Source organism: Cervus elaphus, chromosome 14, assembly GCF_910594005.1.
Source record: "Cervus elaphus chromosome 14, mCerEla1.1, whole genome shotgun sequence".
Classification (NCBI taxonomy): domain Eukaryota; kingdom Metazoa; phylum Chordata; class Mammalia; order Artiodactyla; family Cervidae; genus Cervus; species Cervus elaphus.
The window spans coordinates 35458153-35483629 of record NC_057828.1 but is presented as its reverse complement, the minus strand read 5'-3'; the positions used below and the strand labels follow the sequence as shown (position 1 = coordinate 35483629).

At 36.6% G+C, this 25477-nt stretch overlaps 1 protein-coding gene across 11 annotated transcripts in view; it reads left to right on the top strand.

Moving 5' to 3' along the window:
- Positions 1-25477, top strand: part of SDCCAG8 (SHH signaling and ciliogenesis regulator SDCCAG8) — a 247055-nt gene that overhangs the window by 129317 nt on the left and 92261 nt on the right. For all 11 annotated transcript variants that reach the window (XR_006344971.1, XM_043924028.1, XM_043924026.1 and 8 more), the window contains one exon: positions 5681-5823. Coding sequence is in view for 10 of the 11 variants with exons in the window: in XM_043924028.1 (XP_043779963.1) it covers positions 5681-5823 (143 nt within the window). In the remaining variant the exon portion in view is untranslated. The remainder of the gene's footprint in view (positions 1-5680; positions 5824-25477) is intronic.

Below are 25477 nucleotides of genomic sequence, written 5' to 3'. Positions count from 1 at the left end.
CAAAAGACAAGTAGGTAAAATTAAGTGATCAATGCAACAGAGCCAAAAACCAATGTCCATGAGTTCCAGGAAAAGGAATTATTAAAATGTATGGCATCAGAATATTTTAAAATAAAAATATAAGATAATTTATTCAAACAAAAGAAAACCTCCAGATTAAAAAGGTCCTACTGACAACCCAACACAATGTATGAAAAAAGGCCCATTCCAAGGTCTAGCATTGTAAAGTTGCAAAATTCCAGAGGAAAATTATTATAAAGGCTTTTAGAAACAAAAAAGCAAATCACAGACTATTAGGAATCATAATAGCATAGGGCTTTTTAATTGTAATATTACAATTTTGAAGACAGTGTTACTGTCCCTTAAAAATCCTGAATGAAAGTTAATTTCAGCATAGATATTATACCTAGCCAAACTATCAAGTGGGCTTCCCTGATAGCTCAGTTGGTAAAGAATCTGCCTGTAATGCAGGAGACCCCAGTTTGAATCCTGGGTCAGGAAAATCTGCTGGAGAAGGGATAGGCTACCCACTCCAGTATTCTTGGACTTCCCTTATGGCTCAGCTGGTAAAGAATCTGCCTGCAATACATGAGACCTGGGTTTGATCCCTGGGTTGGGAAGATCCCCTGGAGAAAGGAAAGGCTACCCATTCCAGTATTCTGGCCTGGAGCATTCCATGGATTCTACAGTCCATGGGGTCACAAAGCGTGAGACACAACTGAGTGACTTTCACTTTAAACTATCAAGGATATGCATGGAATAACAACATATTCAGGCATACAGATACTTTTTGAAAATGCATTATTTGTGTACCCTTTCTTGTGAAAGTTACCCGGAGAAGGTATTTCAACTACAGAAGGGGGTAAACTGAGAAACAGGATGACTTAAAACACATAAAACAAGAAACTCCAATAGGAGCATGTATAAATGAATCAACCAAGTCAGAGATTAGCCAGGCTAGACATGTCACCAAGCAGGGTATATCTAGGAAAATAAAGGAACTAATGATTTACTGATATGTTCCACTATTGAAAAAATATTATTAATGAGTATTTCACAGAACTGTTTGAACGTTTGGGGGAAAAAAATGTCACTTACCAAGAAAAATAAACTATTAAAAAAGCAAGCAATTAATTCTGTAAATAATAAAAGATTTTTACAAGAAAATTAATTTAAGCAGAATAATGCTTATCTCAGTATTGAACAATGTTTCTATAATCATTATAATGTAAATGAACTACTGACTAATGATTTAACCAAAATTGTTATAGAGGAGGATGAGGTGGGTATATTGGATGGTATAAGAAAGATAAATCACTACCTTTTTTAATATAGGAAATCAACATGCATGAGTTCTCAATCACTCAGTCGTGTCCAACTCTTTCCAACACCATGGACTGTAGCCCGTCAGGCTCTTCTATTCATGAGATTTCTCAGGCAAGAATACCGTAGTAGGTTGCCATTTCCTTCTCCAGGGGATCTTCCCTACCCATGGATCAAATCCTCATCTCTTCCATCTTCTGCATTGGCAGGTGGATTCTTTACCACTAGTGCCACATAGGAAATCAATAGATGAAGTTTATGTAGCAAAATCAAAGTATAGCATGATAAAAGTTAAAGTTACCCGGTTGTGTCTGACTCTTTGTGACCCCATGGACTGTAGCCTGCCAGGCTCCTCTGTCCATGGAATTCTCCAGGCCAGAATACTGGAGTGGGTAGCCGTTCCCTTCTTCAGGGGATCTTCCCAACCCAGGGACTGAACCCAGGTCTCCCGCATTGCAGGTAGATTCTTCACCATGTGAGCCACCAGGGAAGCAAGTATGTTATTTTAAAGTAAGAATATAAATATCAAGGATGGATACTATGTGCCATGGGCAATTTGGCTTAGAGATGGGGGAGGGGAAGAGCACAGGCACTGACTTTCTGCTAGGAGCAACTGAGTACTATTTGACTTAAATTAGGCACATTACTTTGATAAGAAAATCTAATAAATGATGAAAAGAAATGACTAATAAGAAAATTGTGTGCATTATAGATTGTAAATGAACAGTAGTCTCTTGTTTCTCCATATCCCCTCCTTGGTAGTGTTCTCCTGAGGTAGCCACCTTTAATCATTTCTACTTTTAGTTATTGAGATTTTTGGATGATATCACTGATTCAATGAACATGAACTTCGTCAAACTCCTGGAGATGGTGAGGGACAGGGAGGGCTGGTGTACTGCAGTCCATGGGGGTCACAAAGAGTCAGACATGACTTGACAATTGAACAACTTTTAGTTATTCTGGTGGTTACATTCATGGCTTGAAGTATATCTTTTGATAAAGTGTAAAGCTACCCGGACTCATCTTTACCCAGTTAGCCAGAAGATGGCCATGTCAAACTGCACTGTACATTGCAGGTTAATAGAGTACTTTGAGAGTAGAGTACAATTGGCCTATGACTGTTGTGGTGTTTCATCCCTGAGCCACTGTGTACAGCCAAGGAAGCAGCCCTGACCTAGTTGGGCAAAGCAAAGGGTTGTCCTGCCAGTGGGAGTATGGCATTTCTGGCAAGAGATTCCCCTTCTAACTGTTGGAGTTGGTGCCATGGCAGATTTTCCTGACTCGGGGAGTAAGTGTTGAGCCCTGGTCCAGCTGGTTCGATTATTTGTTGATTTTGATTATCTGCACCAATAAGCTGTTTCTCTGGCACAGATAATCTGAATCAGGCAGTAACTTTCCATCTTCCTAACAAAAATGCTTTTTGCATTTTGAAATTATAATAAAGTTTTATTCAGTGTCCTCCAAAAGAGTGCTTATCCAGAAATTTTATTGAATTAAATTAGGAACTCTTTAGTGCTCAGGGATACCCATAAATCCTTAGGCAGGTCTTTTTCCTTTACTTGTATTTTTGCTCTTCTTGAAAGGTAGAGAAAAATCAGCAGTAATGATATCAGCTGTTTTTTATTCAGCTCTTGCTATATCCTAGGCACTCTGGTAAGTATTCACCATTTCCTTTTGTCTTCCCAGTAGTTTTAGGAGCTTTCTAGAGTTGTCACTCCCGTTTTAGACTGAAGAAACTGGTAAGAGTTGAGTGACTTGTCCAAGGTCACAGAGCTGGAGAGTGCCAGCGCTGTGTCTGAGCCCTGATTTGTGTTGATCCTTGAGCCCATGTTCTTTATGTCTAGGTTTGACTGGATTTCAGTGCAGCATCTGACTTTTTATTACATGAGACTAAGAAAGCAGCTACTTTATACATAAAACCCGATTATCAATATAAGGTTACATATGTTATTGTTGTTGGACTGTACTGATAAAATTGTTACACCTTTTCTTTTGAAGGAAGTTTAGAATTTTATACATCTTCTATTTCTGTCACTGTGTAGTGTCCTCTCAAAATTCTGGAGTCATCTTTGTTATCTTCTGATATCTATCCTTTTATTTACATATACTCATCATGTTCTCTTTATATTTCTGTCTTAACTGTCACTACGTCTTATATTTGGAGTATTGCAACCATCTTTTTGTGGTCTACTACTACTGCCAGTCTCTACTGTCTTAATGATCATACACATTAATCCAGTATTTTGAAGCTCAGCTTCTCTCATGTTGCATACCTGTTTAAATCATTATTTCCTCATTATCTGTAAGGAAAAATACAGCTTTATAAATCTAGAATTTAAAATGTTTGGTAATTGGTCTAATCTATCATTCCATGAGTTTATGTGGCCTTTCCTTCTTTCCCACTTTTCTTGCCCATGCTGGTATATCCTTAATCTGGCCTACTGAAGCACAGATTTTCTCTAAGACCCATTTGTTGTTTTTTACACGCTTGGTATTTTGATTGTCTTTTTGTGTGTGTTTGTCTCATTTACTCAACTGAATTGCTAAGTCCTGAGTGTGAAGGTGAAAACTGAGTCCATCATAATATTTAGCATAGTTTCTTGCATATAGCACTGTGTAAAAATATTAATGGATAAATTTTTGTGATTTCCTGGTGGTTCAGTGGTAAAGAATTCTCCTGCAACACAGGGGATGTAGGAGACATAGGTTTGATCCTTGGCTCAAGAAGATCCCCTGGAGGAGGGCATGGCAATTCATTCCAGTGTTCTTGCCTGGAGAATTCCATGGACGGAGGAGCCTGGCGGGCTATAGTCCATGGGGTCGCAAAGAGTCAGACTCAACTGAAGTGACTGAGCATGAGCAGGAGCAAAAAAAAATTAATGGATACATTTTTGTAATTTTAAAATTAACATATAATTCTGGTTCTACTTTGCTTTTTTGTTAATTTCATAAATGTTAGATCAAACTTAGTAGGCTAGGCTTTTCTCTTATGTTTTTCTATCTTTTTAATTATATTGCATAATGAGATAGAAATGTACTGATAGAACTTTAACAATTTAAAATATTTTAAACAAATCAGTTTCACTTAGTAATCTAATCTGAAAGATATAGAAAATCTATTATGAATGAAAGCAATATGCTCGTTATTACATAATTTTTAAAAAATAGCTTATATGTTGTTTTATTATATGGTAATGTACAGTTTTGATGGAGATAAACTGAACATTTGTAGTGCAATAAATGTTGAAAAATAAACAATTTATCCTGCCTGATATATTCAGTGTAGTTGTAGATTGTTCAGAATACTGAGTCATAACATGAAGAAATTTGAAATGTACTTAAATACTAAGTTTAAAACTCTACTTAGACATGTTTTTTTTTCCAAGAGTGGACTGCATTTTTGTTATAAAAATTGCTTCTTGCTTTCTACTGAATTGAAAATATTTCAGTCTTTACTTTCCCCTATTTTGTTTTTCTTGTTTTAGTGGTCTGAATATTTATCTCTTCTATTTTCTTTTTTTAAAAAATTATGGATGTTCTATAATAAATAAATATTTGTACTTTAATGTGTAAATTATTTAAACCGTGTTCTATGTAAAGTACTTTTGCTTTGAAATATTGGAGTTACAGTAAGAAAGTATAATTTCATACTGAAACCAAAGAATAAGCTATTATAGATTTTTATATATTTTGATGTTTATATTTGTTAATCTCAGAGTGGTTTTATTGCCTTTTAAATGCAATTTTAATGCAATATTATTTTAGCTTGGCAATGTCATACATTCAAATGCTTGAAATTTCTCATGTTTTATTTTTCCCTAAAGTATTTTTTTCCAAATAATACTGTGCATCGTATTGATGTCTTCTTTTACACCTCATATTTTTCTAAAAGATATCTTAAATTATTTTACCATTTAATTTGATTTTCAAAACATCCAAATGTAACCATAAATGTGTCTTTTAAAATCAAGTCTCACATTTGATGTAAATCACTGCACATGTCTGATCTTATCTCACAAACAAAACTGTTATATTTAAAAAGTAGTGACTTTTTAAGTTCGTATTATTTTTTAAAGAGACTGAGCCTTAGATTCAAAGCACAGATTATCCATTTTGACTATGCTCATTTAATCATTTCATTTTTAAAATTAGACTGCATCTTACGATCCAAAAAATCCTCACTAATGTGCATTTCTGGCTGGGTTAATTCCCTTTGTCATAAAGTGGAAGCTAGCCTAAATTTTCTAATAATTTTTCATCATATTGAAATTCATGGCAAAAATAAAAATGAGATAATTTTGATTTAAAGTGCATATATTTTATAGTGATACTCTTCACCCTCTTCTCTCTGCCTAAGGAAATAGAGAAATTGAGTTTAGAGCTGAGTGAAAGCAAGCAGCGCTTGGAACAGCAGCAGGAGAAGGCAGCCCGGGCCAGAGAGGAGTGCCTGAAACTGACAGAACTGCTAGGCGACTCCGAGCACCAACTGCACCTCACCAGGTACTGCCTAATCCCATTATGCACCGCAGCACCCATTTCATCCCTCGGATTTTTGCCACAGGCTTCCAAACAGTTGTTAGAGTTAAGTCTTAGTCATTCAATTCACACACAGTTTTAGGCATATTAAGAAAAGTGGAGATGTGGTAAGCAAAACACCCAGACATGTGAATGATAAGTGTGGCAGGGAATTACTGATAGATTACAAAACCTTTCATCTACAATGCTCAAATATTTAGGTGATTCTCTATCAATATAAGCAAAATGACATATTTCTTCTACCACAGCCACTACCTCTCCTGTTAATTTTATGTCTAATAAAAATGTTGAACTGAAGTATCTGAGGAATATATTTAGGAAAAGAGTGAGATACTGTCAGTGGTGAAAGAGACAAAACAAAAGACATCCTAAGATGCAAACTGAGGTGGCAGAGCTACAAAATAAGCAACCTGAGTCCTAAGGAGGTGTAAGAGTTAGACATGGGACTGACTGACGCTGTTCATGTTTAAACCATTACTATAACCGTGCTTATACCATCGCGCTTTCAAACTACATCACTTCCATCATGAGATATTGTGATGTGAGAGCATCATTGTCATAAAACTTTAGTGAACACATAGCCCAGCCCTAAATTACGATAATACATTTTAGGTAGTAAACATTGGGAAATTAGTTATATTGAAAACATACACAATATGCATAAATATACAGACACAGAGAAAAATTCAAACTGAGGTTGTAGGTGTTTCACAGTACCATATAAATGGTTTCTTTTCCTTTCAAGTTTTAGTACAATTTTTCAGTTTTCAGATCAAGCCTTTGGGTTTGTTCAATTCTTAGAGTTTTTCAGTTTTTAGAGAGAACTTTGTCTAAATACCTACATAAGTTTATAAAATCTGGTTTATTCATAAATTAGAAAAACACTGGTCTTCTAATCATAGTAAAATGTTGAATTTAAACTATGAAAGGGGACTGATCCCTTTTACATTAAATATGACAATGTAATTCTGAGCACGGTATGATAACAGATGGAGAAAAGCACCACTTGAACAGCCTGCATTTGGAGAAAAAAATATTCTAGAGGTTGTTGAACCTCCCAAAGTTTTCGGTTAGTGTTAAGATGCCTCTAGTTCTGTTAAAATCAAACTTTGTTAAAAACATTTTGTTATGATAATATTCCAAATGGTTTGCCAACTTCCCTTTTAAACAGTGAAAGAAAAGAGAAGAAAGGAGGAGAAAGAGAGAAAGGAAAAAAATGAAAGAAAGAAAAAAAATTATTTATACACATGTGATATCTGGAAAAATCCCAATAGTTGAAACACTTTATTGAGAAAAAAATTGCTTAATACTGCAGAATAATAGCCATTCTTTTAATGCCCATTTAAAGTATTTCACTATAGAAGTGAGAACATAATGTTAACAAAGTTCCTATGGTTATTTAATCTTAGAAGTTTCAGAATTTAGCTTGATCATGATATTTAATAGTTTTTCTTCTCTGTCAGACTTCTATTGAGAACCAACCATTTGTGTGCTAAGTACTACTAACCCACAGAAATAGGACAGCTTTTAATGTCTCAGTGTGGCTGAGCTTCAATAAATAAATATTAATGCTGCTTTTGCCCACTTTGCCATTCTGTCTTATTCAGAGAGTTAATTTCTGAAGTCAAAGTCCATAGAGAGTTTTCCTGTGCTATATCAATTTGTACTGTCTGACGAGATCCATTTCTTGCAAGTAGAGCATATTAAGATGCAGCAACTGCTGAAAATGGACTGGTGGTAACTAATTCCTTTGTTCTTAAGAAAAACGGTTTTGCTTGGTTCCATAGAAAGCTTTTTCTATTGAGCTTTATTTACTCCAAGTCTACAGAAATTTAACTTAGTTTTATAGAAAATAAAGCTTAATTATCTATTTTCTAAATGCAGTACTCTTTTGTAAGCATTTTACACTTAGTCTATGTTCATGTTTTATAAAATCCACATTCATAAATTTAAAGATGACAATAAAAATGAAAGGAACTGTATATATCTCTGTTTTGCACAGAAAATTACTTGCTTGTTGGACTAAATATTTCTGACACACTATTTGGGTTTTTTTTAGCATTTCCTTCCCTTCACCATTCTTTATTGATTTATATACTCAAGTGTGTGATGAGAAATTTCATATATCTTGTTTTTAGCTGAAATAAATAAATCTCACACAGGTAACACTTCATTTAGCCTTAATTTAAATATTTTCAGTGTCATATTCTAAACAAAGTTTAAAATTAAATATGAAAAAGATGCTTTAAAACAGTGATTAAAATAAGGATTTCAAATCTTCTAGGGCAAATAAAATTTTAAAATGAATAGAAATTTATAGGTCAACCTGTCACTTCTTTTGAAATTTCCCTTTATTATCTAATTGGACTTAAATATGGAAAATAGAAATTCAACATTTTTTGAAGGACTCAATTAGTAAATATATCATTCACTTATTTAATGAGTATTTATTGAGCACCTACTATCTTTTACATACATTGGTTGGCCCTGGACATAGAGAGAAAAAAAAAACTCAGTTCCTATCCTTAGGTTGTTCACATTCTACAAAGGAGCCAGATCCATATATGCAGTTACAGTAGAGTGTGATGACAGTGTAATGAGAGAAATTAAGATTGCCACGAAGCACATAGGAAAGAGAACTGTCTCATTCTATTAAGTGGAGGTGAAGGAGATAGGGAAAGCTTTCTGAGTTCAGGAATAAGAGTCCTCAAAGTAGAGAAAGGTGGGACAAACACCCCAAGTAGAGGGAACAATATATGCAAAGATGTTAAGTTGGGAGAGAATGTAGACTCTACAGTCACTTTAGGTGTTTGGCAAGAGAGGGAGAGGGACCAGAGGAAGGGTCTTGTGGGCCATATTCTGGAATTTTGGCCATTCCAAGAATAAGGGATTACTCTTAATGTAATATTTTAATCAGGGCTTCTAACATGATCAACTTTTGGGGTTAGGATCCCGACTCAGACAGCTGTGTAGAGTGAACTTGGAGAGTTGATGTAGGAGATAAGAAAACCAGTTAGGACAGAGTTGGTAACTACAGCCCATAGGCCAAATCTGGTGCACCATCTGTTTCTAAAGTGATCCATGAACTAAGAATGTTTTTTTTTTTATATATATTTTTAGACTGGGAGGAAAAAAGAAAAATAATATTTTATGACACACAAAAATCATAAATAAAATTTTATTGGACACAGCCATGATTATCCTTTGTGTATTATGTGTAGTATTTCCATGGCAGAATTGAGTATGATCCTCAAAGCCTAAAATATTTATTATCTGGCCCTTCATAGAAAAAGTTTATAGCCCCTCAGTTGGGAGTCCTCTTTAACTCAAGAAGTCAAGAGAGCTTGAACTATGCTAGGATCAAATGTATATTTAAGGAAGGTAATTGAAAGGCACTGTGAAAACAGATTGGTTGTGGAAGAGATGATTGGCAGGGACTCCAATTAGAATATAAGTACAGTAGTAGTCCTCAGCTGTGTATGCGCCAGGAAAATGGAAAGGATATAGTATCTTCAGGAGGCATTTAGGGTGATGATAAGGGAGACTGGAATTAAAGATGATTCCTGATCTAGAATACTGGGATGAGGGGAGGGAAGGGAGGGAAGGGATATGTGTATAATTATGACTGATTTGTGGTGTTGTACTGCAGAAACCAACATAAAATTACAAAGCAATTTTCCAATTAAAATTTTTTTTAAAGTTTAAAAAGGTGATTCCAAAGCTTCTAGCCTGTCTTAAGTAGATGATCCATTAATTCAACTAGTGAATGTTAAAGGAGTAGCAGAGGAAAGAATATGCTTTATTTTGGAACTCTGATGAAGATGTCCAGTGTAGATCCAATGTGAGGAGAAAGATCATGACAGAGGTTTAGATCTGGATGCTTTTACATAAAGATATTGTAGCCAAAGGAGTGGGTAGAAGCACATAGAGAGGACCATGTTTTCAAGAACTTGGAAGAATAGCCAAGGAAATGAAATGGGGCCTTCAGTGTATAAGAAAAGAATAAAGTGTGGTTCAGGTATACTTTTGGTGAAGTAACAATTAAAACCATACACATGTTAACTAGGGTGGGGGGAGCTGGTATCCTAGGATTGAGGAAATTGAGTTTTGGTATCTTCACCCAGGCATTCACTGTCTTTGTAATTTTTGACAAATTACTTAATTCTTTGAACCTGCATACTCACCTGTAAAGTTAGGTTAGACAAGATGATTTCTAAGTTTTCTTCCAACTCTGATAGTCAAACAGCATGAGTTAAAACAATGCATTATTAAATTCCTGTTTCTGGGCATTAGGTACTTAAATTGCTTGAAATATCCTTTGCTCAAGATGTTTCCTTAGTTTGTGAAGTTCAGAGAGATTTCATGGAAATGTCCTTCATACCACCATTTACATTCATCATAATTTAGGCTCTGGTGACTTCTCTTAAGGGTTATGAAAATACTCTTCTAACATCCTTCCAATCTCTTTTGCCAGCCACTGCTGTGTATATTCATAAACACTGTCTTGACTCGGTCACGGAATCCCGTGAACAGAGGAGCCTGGAGGGCTACAGTCCACGGGGTCGCAAAGTCAGGCATGTCTGAGCGACTGAGCATGCATGCACACATGACAGGCTCCCAGCCTTCTAACTTGATTTCACTGCTACCAGTTCCACCCTCTCACATACTGATTTCCAGCATGTGATTTAAGCAGATGCAGACCTCCTTTGACTTTTGGTCTCTCCTCTCCTTTCACTGTTCTGTAAACCCTGAATACCCCTTTGAGCTTCTTTAGCTCTATTATAATCTTATTTTCCAGGTTTCCCTGAAATCCTAATTTTTCCACTGTAGTCCTCCCTGAGGACCCATGCTAGAGGGAGCACATCTCCCTCTGAATCCTCCTTCCCATTTAGAGCTGAAGGCACTTGCTACTACTAAACAAATTCCTCAAAACAGGGAAAATGAACATCTGAAAAAATAAATTCATACTCTGAAGATTTTTATGTACCTGCTTGTCTTCTCTTCTGTGATGTATTGTTCTTCAAATGGGAGGAGAGATCTTATTAATATTATAGTTCTCAGAGCACCTAGCTTAGCACTTTGCAAAGAGTTGGAGTTCAATAAGTCATTATTATAAGAATGGTTAATACAAGTTTATGACTGTTTATTCAAGCTCAGTATTGATGTGTGTGTGTGTGTGTGTATATATATATATATATATATATATGTATTCTCAGATACATCAGGTAAAAAATATGAGATGGAACAAAGATGAAAAATTTTGTTGGGAATTTTTCTTGTACATATTATACTATGTTATGATTTTATAACTTTTTAAAATTTTTAGCTTATTATGCACATAAGTTTAAGTATAGTCAAATCAAATGATGATAACAACTCAGTAGGTTTGGTAAAGTGCCTCTCACCTTACTTGAAAACCTCACACACACACAGAATTTTAAACTAGAGGTCTCTATAATTAAAAGATGGTCCCTCTGAGAGTGTTTGAAACCAGTGCCTGATAAACATGATCATTAAACATACATAGCCTAGTATGTGAGTGAGTGAAGTGGAGTCGCTCTGTCGTGTCTGACTCTTTGCAACCCTGTGGACTGTAGCCTACCAGGCTCCTCCGTTCATGGGATTCCCCAGGCAAGAATACTGGAGTAGGTTGCTATTTTATACATGAAAACAAAAGCAAGGCTACTCCCTTCCCACTTATGTCTTTGCTAATAGTAATCAAATAGCTTCTTTCTTTTCCATAACAAACGTCCAGCTATGTTTAAAAATATATGTTCATGTATTTACTCACTCTACATGGAACATTTCCTGTTACAAGACACTATCCTAGGGATGGTGGGAGACATAAATACAAAATAGCTTCAGATGCTGCCCTTCAGAAGCTTATAGGCTAGTGGGGGCAAAAAGAAAATACACAAAGAGTTGGTAAGATAAATGATAAGATCCAGAAGGGACTTTTCAGATAAAATATTATGCAAACAGAGGGACAGATAATTTCTTATTATCCTGGGTAGCATTTGGATATAGGAAAATGGAAATGAAGGACATTTCATGGGAAATTCCAGGGGCCAAACTAGCGTTTGGGAGGTACACATGTATACATGAGAAAGTTAAATACATACAAGTATAAATCAGCTTCCCTTGTGGCTCAGCTGGTAAAGAATCCACCTGCAATGTGGGAGACCTGGGTTCAATCCCTGGGTTGGGAAGATCCCCTGGAGAAGGGAAGGGCTACCCACTCCAGTATTCTGGCCTAGAGAATTCTATGGATTGTATAGTCCATGGGGTCGCAAAGAGTTGGACACGACTGAGTGACTTTCACTTCACTTTCACTTTCATTTTCATCAGTCTCTGAGGTTAAGAATAAGTTCATTTTGGGTCTGCCTTGTACCATGCCACATGTAGTGGCTTTTAAAAAAGTAATAACAGAGGCTAAAGGCAAGTGGCCATCACTTACTGAACCTCTACTGTGTTCTGGGAACTGAGCTGAGTGCTTTTCATCGAGCTCTCACAATAACCCTGTAAGGTGAAGACCATTATTTCCTTGTTTTACAGTGGACACAACTAAGGCACAAAGAAGTAAAATGATTCATCTAAGGTCACACAACTGGTATGTCTTTGAAACCCAGAAATTTGCCTGCAAAGCCTATATAGTTATCCATCAGGCTGTAGTTCTATGTGAGTTGGTTTTCTATGTGAGTTAGTAGGGAAATGGATTAATGCAATCATTTCCAAAAGACAACCAAGAAAACTAATAACATAAATTTATAATAGAGATAAGTGTTAGCTGCTCCCTTACCAGTTCAGTTCAGTTCAGTTGCTCAGTCATGTCCGACTCTTTGTGACCCTATGGACTGCAACACGCTTCCCTGTCCATCACCAACTCCCAGAGCTTACTCAAACTCATGTCCATTGAGTCAGTGATGCCATCTAACCATCTCATCCTCTGTCATCCCCTTCTGCCGCCTTCAGTCTTTCCCAGCATCAGGGTCTTTTCAGATGAGTCAGTTCTTCACATCAGGTGGCCAAAGTATTGGAGTTTCAGCTTCAGCATCAGTCCTTCCAATGAATATTCCGGGCTGATTTCATTTACAATTGACTGGTTGGATCTCCTTGCAGTCCAAGAGACTCTCAGAGTCTTCTCCAACACCACAGTTCAAAAGCATCAATTCTTTGGCACTCAGCTTTCTTTATAGTCCAACTCTCACATCCATACATGACTACTGGAAAAACTATAGCTTTGACTAGATGGACCTTTGTTGGCAAAGTAATGTCTCTGCTTTTTCATATGCTCCCTTATACACTGATATAAATACCAGTCAATGAATTGTCGTCTTAGCTTGTGATTTTCCTAAGAAACAGTGTCCTTTGGTGCATCATTCACCTTAGTCATTTAATGTATTATAATAAAGCGATCACTCTACTTCTTCATTTCTTTTGTACCCAAGAGAAAAGAGAGGCTTTTATTAAAAAGTGGAATTTCCTTCACATATTTGTTTTTGACATATCCAAACATCTTTAAAAAGCTATAGAATTTTAGTCCTTCTCACAAGACTTCTACTTACATACATAGTGGACAGATTATATAAAGTGATATTACATATTAAAACAACCATTTCTGAATGCTTGTGTAATTGTTATTAAATACTGATTGAGGCAATCACTCTTCTCCATAACTATCATGCGTATATTGAAACACATTCTTTGGAATCCTGTATCTTTTTCTCAGATCTAATCTGGAGGGAAATTACTACAGGAAGTCTTCCCTGTTTATTTTCCAGAGAATTTAGAAGTTGGATTGCACAAAATGCAAAAGGGGGGCCAACCTGCCAGTAATCCTGCAGGCTCCAGCTTATATCAGCAGAGTTTCCTTTAAAATGTATATTTCCACTTTTACATAAATAATGTTTTCAATGATATATATATCGAAGAACTTCTCAGAGCAGGAATCTAAGGCAGTTCATGAAATGGGTAATTATGCTATGACATACTTTTGTGATCTAGATGGGAAGATTTAACGTTATGACCGTGAGATGTAGAAACTTGAACTTTAGTATTTGTGTCTTTTTGGGAGTGAAAAAGAGTGTAAGAGAGGAGTTATCCAATTGTGATGGGTGCTTTAACTTTGGCAGGATGATTAAGTCTTCTGTTCCAGAGCCTTTAGCTTCCAGGTAGTAACCATTGGTTGGGCTTCCCCAGTGGCACAGTGGTAAGGAATCCGCGTGCAATCCAAGCGACACAGGAGATCTGAATTCGATCCTTGAGTCGAGAAGATTCCTCTGGAGGAGGGCATAGCAACTCACTCCAATATTCTTGCCTAGAAAATTCCATGGACACAGGAGCCTGGTGGGCTACAGTCCATAGGGTCTCAAAGAGTTGGACTCAACTGAGCGCAAGTACGTTCCTGAATTTAGTGGTTTGACTTCTCAGATTGCCAATATGAGTGAGGACTCTTTGGTTGAGGTAAACAGAAACCCCAAAAGGGGGAATTGATTAGTTTGATGACCAGACCATGTAAAACCCAGGTGTGGCTGGGGCCGCGGAGTTTCTTGGACCAGGGACTCAAGGCAGCTCCCGAGTGCAGTCATTTTCTGTCAATCGCAGGGCTCGACTTCTGTCTGAATGTTGGCTCATTCTTTCAGGTTCTTCCATACCATAGAGCCACATCCTTCAATCTGAACTAAAGATAAAGGATATGCCTTGTTTTCAAACTATAAGAATGTGATTTCTTGGCTCCTCCACTTCTAATTTGAAACCTTCAGTTCAAATTTCAAAACTGAGTCATGTTCACACACACCTTTTTGGGTCCTGGGGCCGGCAGCCTCAGCAAAACCCCAAGAGTAAGGGAAGAGAGTTGCACTAAGCAAAGGGGAGGTTGTCAGAGACCTTGACTAAATATAAAAACAGAGGTCCCTTCTGTGTCCTCTATTGTCTTTTTAGCAATCTCGGCTTTTTCCTTTGGCTAAGGGATGATTGGGAGTGGAAAGAAGAGAAAGAAGAGTACATCTCTGTCATGTTGGCTTGAGAATGATATTCTCCACTTTCAACATAAGTCCAAGGAGGCATGATCAGTTCTCCACAGGGATAATCTATGGTTCTATTTAGAGAACTCTTAGAATATAAAAAGAGAGATGTAAAGGATGCATAGATGAATGTCTAGCACATGCCAAGCACTGTGCCTGGCTTCAGATAACAGTGGTTTAGTAAATGTGGTCCATGGTGGGCTGTGTGTTACTACTCTGTGGCAAGATAAATCCATGATGAGAGTGTTTGGAAATGTTTTTATAATTTTAAATTGCCACAACATCCACGTGTAAGATCAGTATGCTCTCTCTTTTTTTTTCTGTATCTTTATTTTTTTTCTAGTATTTCTTTTTTTTTCATTTTACAAAGTTAATGCTTTGCAAAAGATTAGCTATTGCTTATAAAAATGATATTTTTACATAAGAAGTTTGAAACACCCTGCTTTCTCAGTGAGAACAACAAGCCTGAAGAAGCTGAGTCTTGGATAAGGGAACCAAAAAAGTCACACAACGGGAAGGGGGAGTGAGAATAAAGGAGGCAGAGTTTGCATTGGATCCATCAAACTCTAGAACCTGTGATCTGGAATTGGTATTCACAAATAAGTGTAAAAACATATTTAAGAGCTAAATAGGAATACTTTTGGGATTGTAAAGTGTCAGTTCACGGGCCAGAAACAGGCCTTTTTCCTCTCTGTGTCTTTAGCACCAAGTTCGGCAGTAGGTTGTTTGACAAGATCTCTGTAAATGCTGGATTAACATTCCTTTCCTCTCTATTGTTAGTGAAAATTTGGAAGGAATAGCACTCTTTTTCGGGTGACAGCTAATTTAGGTCAAAAGACCAGTCTTTCAATATCTCTTCTTTTGAAGGGAATGGTATAACATTGACATGTATTCTTGCTATTCCATAGTGAACTGTATCTTTTTTTTTTCCAAATTATTGAGGAATTTTTAGCCTAAAGTTTCCATTTAAAAGTTAAGCTCATTTTTTTTCTTATACTCCTTTCATGAATAAATTAAGCAGAGAACGTGTCAAAAATAATTTTAAATGGATATATGTGCAACCAACATCTTTAAGTCTTGAAATAGACGGCCTTGGTACTGTTTTAAATTGCGTCCTCTTTTCCTTCCCTCCTCCCCGCCCCCCACCACCCCCCCTCCCCAGTATCAGAGGGAACAAGCTGTCAGGGAGCCTGGAAAGACAAGACATTTCATTGTGCTCTGACGGATGCCACGTTGCCTGAGTCCATTCTGCTCCACCTGTTTGACCAGCTAAGAACCCTTGTCTAGGTGTGGCCCAGGGGAATAGAGAGGTTAGAGTCAGAGGCTACCAGAGAATGGTCTCTGCAGGTTCTGCTTAACGTTTGTGAAGCCCAAATGTGTGTGCAATGAACATCCACACTGGAGATGTACTGTTCTCCCTGCCACACAGGCCCACAGCCTGGAGCATGGTGGTGGTGGCTGCCAATTCATTTTCTGAGGAAGCCCAGAGGAAACCGAGAAAGTATTACCCACACCACTCGCCTGACTCAAAACACTGATCATCAACCTCAGTGAAAATAGGAGAAAAAAGCAAGAGCAGAATTGTTATCCTAGTAGCCCTCAGTCTAAATATGTTTCTGCAGGAAAGATCTGCTAACATTAATTTAAGGTAAAAGAAGTATTTAAATAATCATCAACTTAATATTAGGCATAAGCCACTTGTTATTTAGTGTCTCCCTGATACCCACAGAGTGGGTGAATATATACCCACTATAACCAAGGTAAGGGTGAATATTGGTTGGTAAATCCTGGAATCAAAGCTCATTTTAAGGATCCTGAGGAAAGAAGAGGCTTGGAGTACAACCAGTCTCCTCAGTGCCTGTCTCGGGCCATGTCTCATGGAGGACGAAGGCCCAGTTCAAGTAAGAAAAGAAAGAAAGTGAAGTCGTTCATTGTGTCTGACTCTTTGCATCCCCATGGACTGTAGCCTGTCAGGCTCCTCCAGTCATAGGATTTTCCAGGCAAGAATACTGGAGTGGGTTGTCATTTCCTTCTCCAGGGGATCTTCCTGACCCAGGAATTGAACCTGGGTCTCCCACACTGCACGCAAACTTTTTACCATCTGAGCCACCAGGAAGCCCAGTTCCAGTAAACAAGCTTTTATTAAACTACCACTCCATTAGACAGGCCAAGCAAAGGAGACAGTGCCCTGAACTCAGGAACTCAGCATGGGAACCAGAGAGGTCAAAAAATGTGTAGAAGCAGCGTGTAGAGCAGATGTCCAGCTGAGCAAGAAGACTGCTTCACCTTGGCTCTGTGTGAGCTCTCTCCGCCCAGCAAGCTCAGGTCACCGGTGGGAGGGCTGAGCGTGCCCCTCCCTGGCCAGGTGAGAGGTGGGGCACGGGGAAGGTACCAGTATCTTTTAAACTCAGTCCTTTGAAACCAACGTGTGACTACTATTGTAGACCAGGGGACTTAACAAAACAAGGCACTCTGTGTTGAGAGAGTAGTTATAAATATAACTGTACCCACAAAAGAACTATATAAAATAAAGTAACAATTCACTTTTGGAATATATGCAAGAGACAGAGGTAGAGGGCTGTTCAAGACAGGACCTTAAAAGTGGGTTTTAGCGGAGTTCAAGATTTTCTGGTTTTTCAATAGCAGATCTGAAGTGTTGTTCACCTGCCTAGACATAGTTCTGTTTCTGATTATCTTCCATCACCCTGGGAAGTCTCCTACCACACTTTATTTCCTACAGATCTTAACTGTGATTTTATGAGGATATACATGAGTATGAAAATCATCTAAACTAATGCAGGTTTCTGTAAATCTGAGGTGTTGCTCATCTATTCAGGGACTCCAATGCTGTAAGTATGAATGCATGTAAAATAAACGAATTATCAGTCACAGTGTGTTGCTCAATCTAGAAAATGTTAGGACAATGATCTCATTACCCAAGTCCTTTGTTGCAAGGTGGTGGTGTTGACAAATTAGGGATACAGAGAGAGTACATTGTTAAATAATATGACTACCTATTTTCTGAATCTTAGGTAGCCCTCCTTGTCTTTAGAGGAAAAACCATCTTGCCATTCCTGATATTAACTGTTTGTTAAACAAGATCTAATGGAAACAGTTCCTCAACCTAGGGGCTCTTCAAGCCCTGCTTTTATGCACTGACGGCAGTTCTCTCTTCTTAGCCTATTTCTGAAATAAGGCATTTATTCACAGTCATTCACAATTGACATAATCATCAATGTTGGGGTTGAGGAGAGATGATAATTATATTAAGGAATAATAAAATTCATCTACAGTGAAAATAGAGCTCATGGTGGAATGGTAGATGAACCCAGACTCAGACCCTGCACTCCGACTAATTCGCACAAAGAATTATCTGAAGAATTATCTGTTAAAAGTGGAAGAAAGAATGACAGCAGGAGACAACTCATGTAACTAATAAACTTTTTAAATGCTGTTTCATATGTTTGCTTTTCATTAAATTCAGGAATGGTTGCGACTATGTTGTTGTGATTCAGTCAACATTTATTCCTATCTGTTTTTCATATACAAAGGCTTAGGGATGCCAGAAAATAAACTGTTAACGGAGAATTAACTTCTTTGGCATGCTTTCATACTTATCTTCCAAATTAAAGAAAATGAAATGGGCAGAAACAGAGTGTAGATTACCTCCTTTTTGTCAAAAATGGTGGGAATTTGAAAATTAATAATAAAAAAGGGAACAGATGCAGTAACATGCCAGAGGGAGATTAATGTGGAGAGTAAAATCTGTGAGCAACAAAACTGAAGCAAACTGAATCAGTGGGAGGTTGTTGTACAATCAAAATCAGGATAAAAGAGAAATTACAAACAACCCTGCACTTGTCAAAGTAGTAGTAATGAAATCCTGACTCTGCCAGCAGTGAGAACCTGTGTTAGCACTTTGGGGTAAGGATGGTAGCCGGGTGCCAGGTAGGAGGGCAGTGTTAGGTTGCTGGGCAGCAGCCATCTTGTGTAGAACAGATGGCACGGAAAGCTGGCCGGGGAGGGGCTCCTTAGCAGAACTAATCAGACAGTAACAGATAGGGCAGCTGGGAAGGCTGACCACAGAGAGAGAATCCGCGGGGTAGCCGAGTGCCATGATGTTTGCAGTGGTGTGCCCATTGGTCTGAGATAAGACCTTGCAACGTCTTTCCCATCTAAGGAAGAACTGAAACTTTTGTTCAAAAAGAAAAATTGAATTGAATGGCATCACAGTTGGGGGTGGGGTGAGTATTGGGCAGAGATGGAGAAAGTAAGACTTGTCCCTCTCAGAATGGTTGTGTGAGTTTTCAATCCCAGTTTTCACAGAACTTTAATTTTTGCAGTTTGTGTGGTTCTGCTATCCTCATGTGTATAGTGTGGCACGTGGAGCCATCACTTTATATATTTTACATAGCGAAGAGTTTACCGTATCAAGGCTGTAGTTAAAATTAGAAACGACTTTTTGATGATTTCTGCTACATGTCTTTCACTAATGCAAACCAAAACCAACCGTAAGATCCATGCCCTTGTGCTTAATAATTTCTTATAACCTGATTTAAGCCATGTTTGATTCAGAGCCACTTGCCTTGCTTTTTTCCCCTATGTAATTGTAGATTGAACATCAAAATGTAAGCATCATTCAAAACGTAAAACCTTAAAACAAAAATCAAAATAAGTCATTCTGAAAGAAATGAAAGAGAAAACTGACCTGGTAAATTTCATAACTTACTAAGGAGCCCGTGATTTTTTAAATATAGAAGTGGGACATTCATGTTAAAACTATTACTTTAACAAAGAAATCCAGATCGCCTACATCTGTTTTTGAGCTAGTATATTTCTTTCTTTGCAGAAGGTTTGTAGCTTGGCTCAATTTATTCATTCTGAAGGGGGAGGGGGAAACATTACCAGGATTTGAAATAGGTGGTATAACATAGCCATATGCTATTTATGCAGCAGTTTCTGCAATAAATCTAATTTGGTGCTGTCAAAAAATTAGACTTATTTGATATAGCAGCACATTAGTAAATGATTGTGGCAGATTTAAAGTTGTCATTTAGTCTCTTCTTACTTAACAGAATCTTGCAAATCCGTTTCTCCCCCTTAATCAACTCTATGAACATGTCTCAGTTCTTTGTCCTGCAGTCCTGCAAATATTTCCACATCTGAAAGAAGGTCTTGCCTTAAGGTAATTGAGGAAGGGGGTGGCAGAATGGATATCCTCCGGTGTTGAAAGACTTCGTGAATATAAAGGCAGAAAAATCAATAAACCAGAGAAAAATAATAGTATTTTAATCATTTTCAATTCTTAGAAAAACAGAACTATGTCTCCTTCAGTATGTAGATTAATTAAGGTCAGTTCTTCATTAAGGAGTTTAAATATTTTACCTTCCATCCTATGTCCATATGCTGCTTTAGGAAAACTGACGTTAAGGAACGTGAACGACATCAGCTCTTGGTCTTTACCTGGAAGTGCCCTTAGAAACGGCTTTCCTTTTCTCTAGTGCAACCTGGCAGCATTGCTTCAAAGCCTCTTTATTTTTTCTGTGAAATTTGTGTTTCAGGTGTTGGTAGCAAACTATCTGAAACTTTTTCCGAAGTGTTTTCTATTTAGAAGATAAAATAAGCATGTTATGTATTAGGCATATTAACATTGACAGTAGTCTTTGAATTTCTTAAAGTAGCCCATTTGTAAGAGTAATCATAGTATTATTTCCCTGTTCTTTTTCTTACGTGTTTATGGAGGGGAATAGTGAATGTGTGTGTGTGTATGCACATTCATACATCTGTGTGTGACTAAAAGTGATGTTAAACTGAGTGGTTTTATTTGTTTATGTTCTTATACAAATTTTCCAAAACAGCCCTACTAGTGTGTTTTTCAAATGCAATTTGCTAAAAATGAAGAGTTTCTTCACGGTAATTTAAGCAACCTCTATTAAACTAACATTTTGCTAATACTTATTTCTATCATATAGCAAATCAGACCACAGAAGTGATTAAATTACCAGTATTCTTTCCATGTTATTCAGAAACAGGGACCCAGGTACCAAACCTACCATAAAGCACAGATTACACTAAAGGGAAAAAGTAGCCAAAATAATGTTAACAAATTTGCTGGGTAAATTAGATACTATTTTTGAAATTTTTTCCACGTGAAAAGGAATTATTTAGAAATTATGTTTTAGGAAGATGAAAGAGAAAGCACCTCTAAGAAATCATATTTTGTGTTCAAAATCCATATGTTAAATTATATTATATATATTATATGAGTGATTTATAGGATATAGAGTATTTTAGATATTAGTAATAAAATTGAAATTAGAGCTAAAAAAGAATGGCTATGCACTTGGATTTTAAACTATCATTTTTGGTTTTCATTTTTACTTTTATATTTGGTATTAAAATAATTTTCTTAAAACATATAAAAATTGCTCTGATAAAATCTTTTTAAGTAAATTACATTTAATCAGTCAGAACCTTAAGATTCAAATTTTTAATTACGTGTTTTAGAATGTTTTTAAATTGAAAACCTGCTTTCAATTATATAGCAGTGAAAAGAATTTAATTTTTATCTTTTCTAAAAATAATTTAGTGAATTTTATAGGTTTGATTAATTTTACCTCATAAAAGCACACATAATAAGATTAAATCTTGGAATAATTCTCCCAAATTATAAAAGCAACATTATGAACAAAGTGTCATTTAGCATTATATTTGTAAGAATGCTTTGGTTAAAATATATTTTCTCCTAAAAAGTGATCTTTTTCTTTTAAGAAATTTGAGTCAAGTCATTGATTTGTCTTTTGCTAAAGAATATGGTTGTCTAAAATACTAGTGAATAATTCAACATAAAGTGATTTCATGTTCAATTTATGAAGGTAGGATAAGTCTTTGATAGCTGTAGATGACACAGAATACATTTAATTGAGAGTATCATTTTCATCTAATCACCTAATTTCCATGAGTTTATTTCTTTCACAAAACTGGCCTATTGATACAACTTACATTCTTCAGATAGATGATATGTTTGGCAACATGTATTTGAGTATTATTTAAGCAGAGTTGTTTATTTCTTACATGATGGAATTTAAAATATCCATGAATTGATTTGTATATCATAGGTTAAAGTTTTCAAAGCAGTAATGGAGCTGTGTGTTAATATATAGCTTATAATTGAAATGGTACATATTTGTACATTTTAAGCACTTCAGTGTAAAATTTCTTAATTGGAATACTCTTTCCCTTGGCTAATTCATTAGTGAAAATATTTATTCCTCAAGTTAATGCTATATAGTATGAAGAAATTTTTACATAGTGTAAACTTGTTTATGATATTTTGATTTCACTTTAAAACTTTTATTTTGCTTCTTATACATATAGTTCATACTCGATATAATAAGAAGTGCAGACACACATGAAGGAGATACATATCAGCTGTCTGGTTTTACAAATGATCATTAAAACACTATGTCTTACTACTTTGACTCCAAATTATTGTCTTCCCGAACCCAAAAGTAATTTTCACAAGTACGTTACACAACAGAACTTCATCTTCTGCTGGTTAGCAGTAGAGGATTTAAATCCATGCCGACAGTTCATTTGACAATGACCTTGAGGGGCTTTGCTTCTTGAAGAAGAAAGCAGAAGCTTGCGGTAAACAAAGTTCACTTCTGACAGATGGATTGAATGACAGAAAGGTTGCGAGTGCCAGAATAGCCCTGGCAGAGGAGGAAATGTTCAGTGGAATCCAACAGGAGAGGAGGTGTGAACAGGTGCAGGGTTGCTGACGGAAGGGGAACCAGATGGAAGGAGCCAGAGCCAGTTTATTTAAAGGAAAAGGCAGAAAACATTGCAAGGCTGTGCGATCAGTGGCTAAAAGTGTTCATAGAGGAAGGTAAAAATTCACAAAGCAAAACTGCACAGTGGGGTAGCTAACACTTAGCATAATGGTAGTAATTTGTGAGTTTAGTTTGGAAGTTGCAATTGAAATACATTCATCTTGGCTCTTGACACCATCAAGTATAGATATCTGAAAGTTGTTTATTTTTTTTAAGTTTCTAAGCTTTTTTTATCCATCCATTAATTTAATTTCTTCCAGCCAGAAGCTCCGTTATGATAATACTAAAATTGTGTCGTCAGCTAGGAAAAGAAAAAAAAAATTTTAAGTGAAGATTAACATTCCATTCAAATTTATCTTGTGATGCCTCAGTTTTGTTCACATATGGGAAGCGAATGCACGCACTGTTGGGTGGCATCTGTAATATCTAAGAAATTTGCAATGTTAAAATAGATGCCGATGGGTGCTTTTGTTGTTGTAAGTCTCTGTTCATTTTGTGAAGTCCAGTTTGATTGTTTCAGTCGGAATAATGCTCTCTGAAATATATGTTTGCCTGCCTCAATCTGCAGGTTAATTTCTGTTGCTGAGATTGTCCTGATTTTCATTGACTTTCAGTGACCTGCCTTCAGGCAGACACCTGCAAACTAAGTATCATTTATAATTGGAACAGTTTACATGGGGATAAGAGACTTTTAAACAATTTTTCTTAGACCTATGAAAACGAAACCTTCTCTCTGCAAACTAAAGACATCTTGCTGATCATCTGTCTGGTCACATCATGCCTTCCATTTATGTGGGCCCATGTCTTCCACTCTTGTCCTTGAAAAGTTCTTATGTTACATTATTGATAAAAAGATGCCAATAGAAGAGCAGCCGTGAGAAAGCAATCACCAGGAAAAACAGTGAAAATGCACAATTATTTGGGGATCTTAAAGATCTAATAATTTACCCACAAAAGTTTCTGCATTCTTCTCACAAAGATTAAATACTCAGAGTAAATTCAGTGAGCACTGTGTTCACATTCCCTATCTCAGAGCAACCTGGATCAAATAGATTACATCTGATTAGGTCAGAGTATTTTGGGACACTGATTTTAGAGAAAATGCCTATGATCTATGACATGCTTTTGTCAGTGAAGAGAACTGAAATTTGATTAGCAGTTATAGAAGATGTTTACTTACGTTTATATTGTCTGTAGAGATCAACACTTTCGGTCACTTTTGAGACTGGATGAGGCTATATACAACTATCCATTTGAAGGGAAAATAGTGATTTCTTCTAATAAAAGGAAATTGATAACCTGTGTGATTTTTTAAAACCAACTCTAAAATGTACTTCTTTCTTCCAACTCATCAAGAAGTTTTCATCCAATAGATATTCTTATTAATCTAAATTTTTACATAAAATTGATTAGAAGCTACTTGCTTTCATTGTAATATACTAATTTTGCCAACTCTTCTATCATAGTGACTAAATACCTTTTGATAGTAATGTTACTAGCATGGTGCTGCTGTGTAAAATAATACCATAAAACTCACTTGAATTATGGAATTCAAATTGAAAAATAGTGAACAAAAACTGCAACAATTAGTGTCATCATTTGATATTCATACTGCAAATCAATTTGAAAGCTCTTTATAGGTAGAACTAATAACTTTCCAGAAATATGTGAACTTAGTTGTACCCAGCATAGTGTTTTACATCATAGGGGTCTTGAAATTTTTTTTTTTGAATGAAGGGTAAGGGGTTGATTGCTGTTAAAAAGTCATTCATTCAACATTTATTCATTTTTAAACATTTGTTTATTTGGCTGCACTGGGTCTTAGTTGCAGCACATGGGATCTTCAGTTGTGGCATGTGAACTCTAAATGGAGGTACGTGAGCTCTAGTTCCCTGCCCAGGGATCAAACTCGGACCCCCTGCACTGGGAGAGCAGAGTCTTAGACACTGGACCACCAGGGAAGGCCCTCATTGAAAATTTATTGAGTGCATATTCTATTACCGCTATAGAGGGAACATTTAAGCTCTGTAAAATTTTTAAATGAAGAGAACGTGATTCTTCTTTACAGATATCCTACAACCTAGTGGACAAGGTTTTTGTAACTACATACTGTGTGTGTGTGTGTGTGTGTGTGTGTGTGTGTGTGCGCGTGCGTAAAAGCTAGAAAACAGCATATTTAGATTTATGAACTATCCTGAACTCAAGATCATCTTAAATGAATGAATTAATGAAACTACCCATGTAGGCCAATGCTCATTATGTGAAACCTGAGATGCACAGAAGTTCAGTGACATGTCCAAGGTCAACAGTCATTTAGTGGAAGCTAGAAGTAGAATCTCCATTTCTTCGCTTTTAATCTCGTGTTTTCCCCTGGCTTCCACATACTATTCTTTTGTATTCATTGATAATATAGCTTGTCTGAATAAACACATTAAAATCTTTCTGTAGAAATCTCAGATGACCTGTGGCTGAAAGGGAAACGAATTTTCTTTTGGGGCTCAGACATATGATTATTGGTTCTTGAAACAAAAAAGCAGAGTTTTAGCTTACAAACAAAAATTACAGCTTCTTGGAACACTCCTCCTAGGAGTGATGGTAAAGATAGCTCCCTGGACACACTGCTCAGATGAGCACATTACTCACATTAACTCAATCTCCATGCAACCCTTCCAGGTTGATTCTGCCATGAGTCCCATTTTACAGATAAGAAAGCTGAGGTGTCTGCAGGTTAATACCTTGACCAAGGTCACAGCACCACCA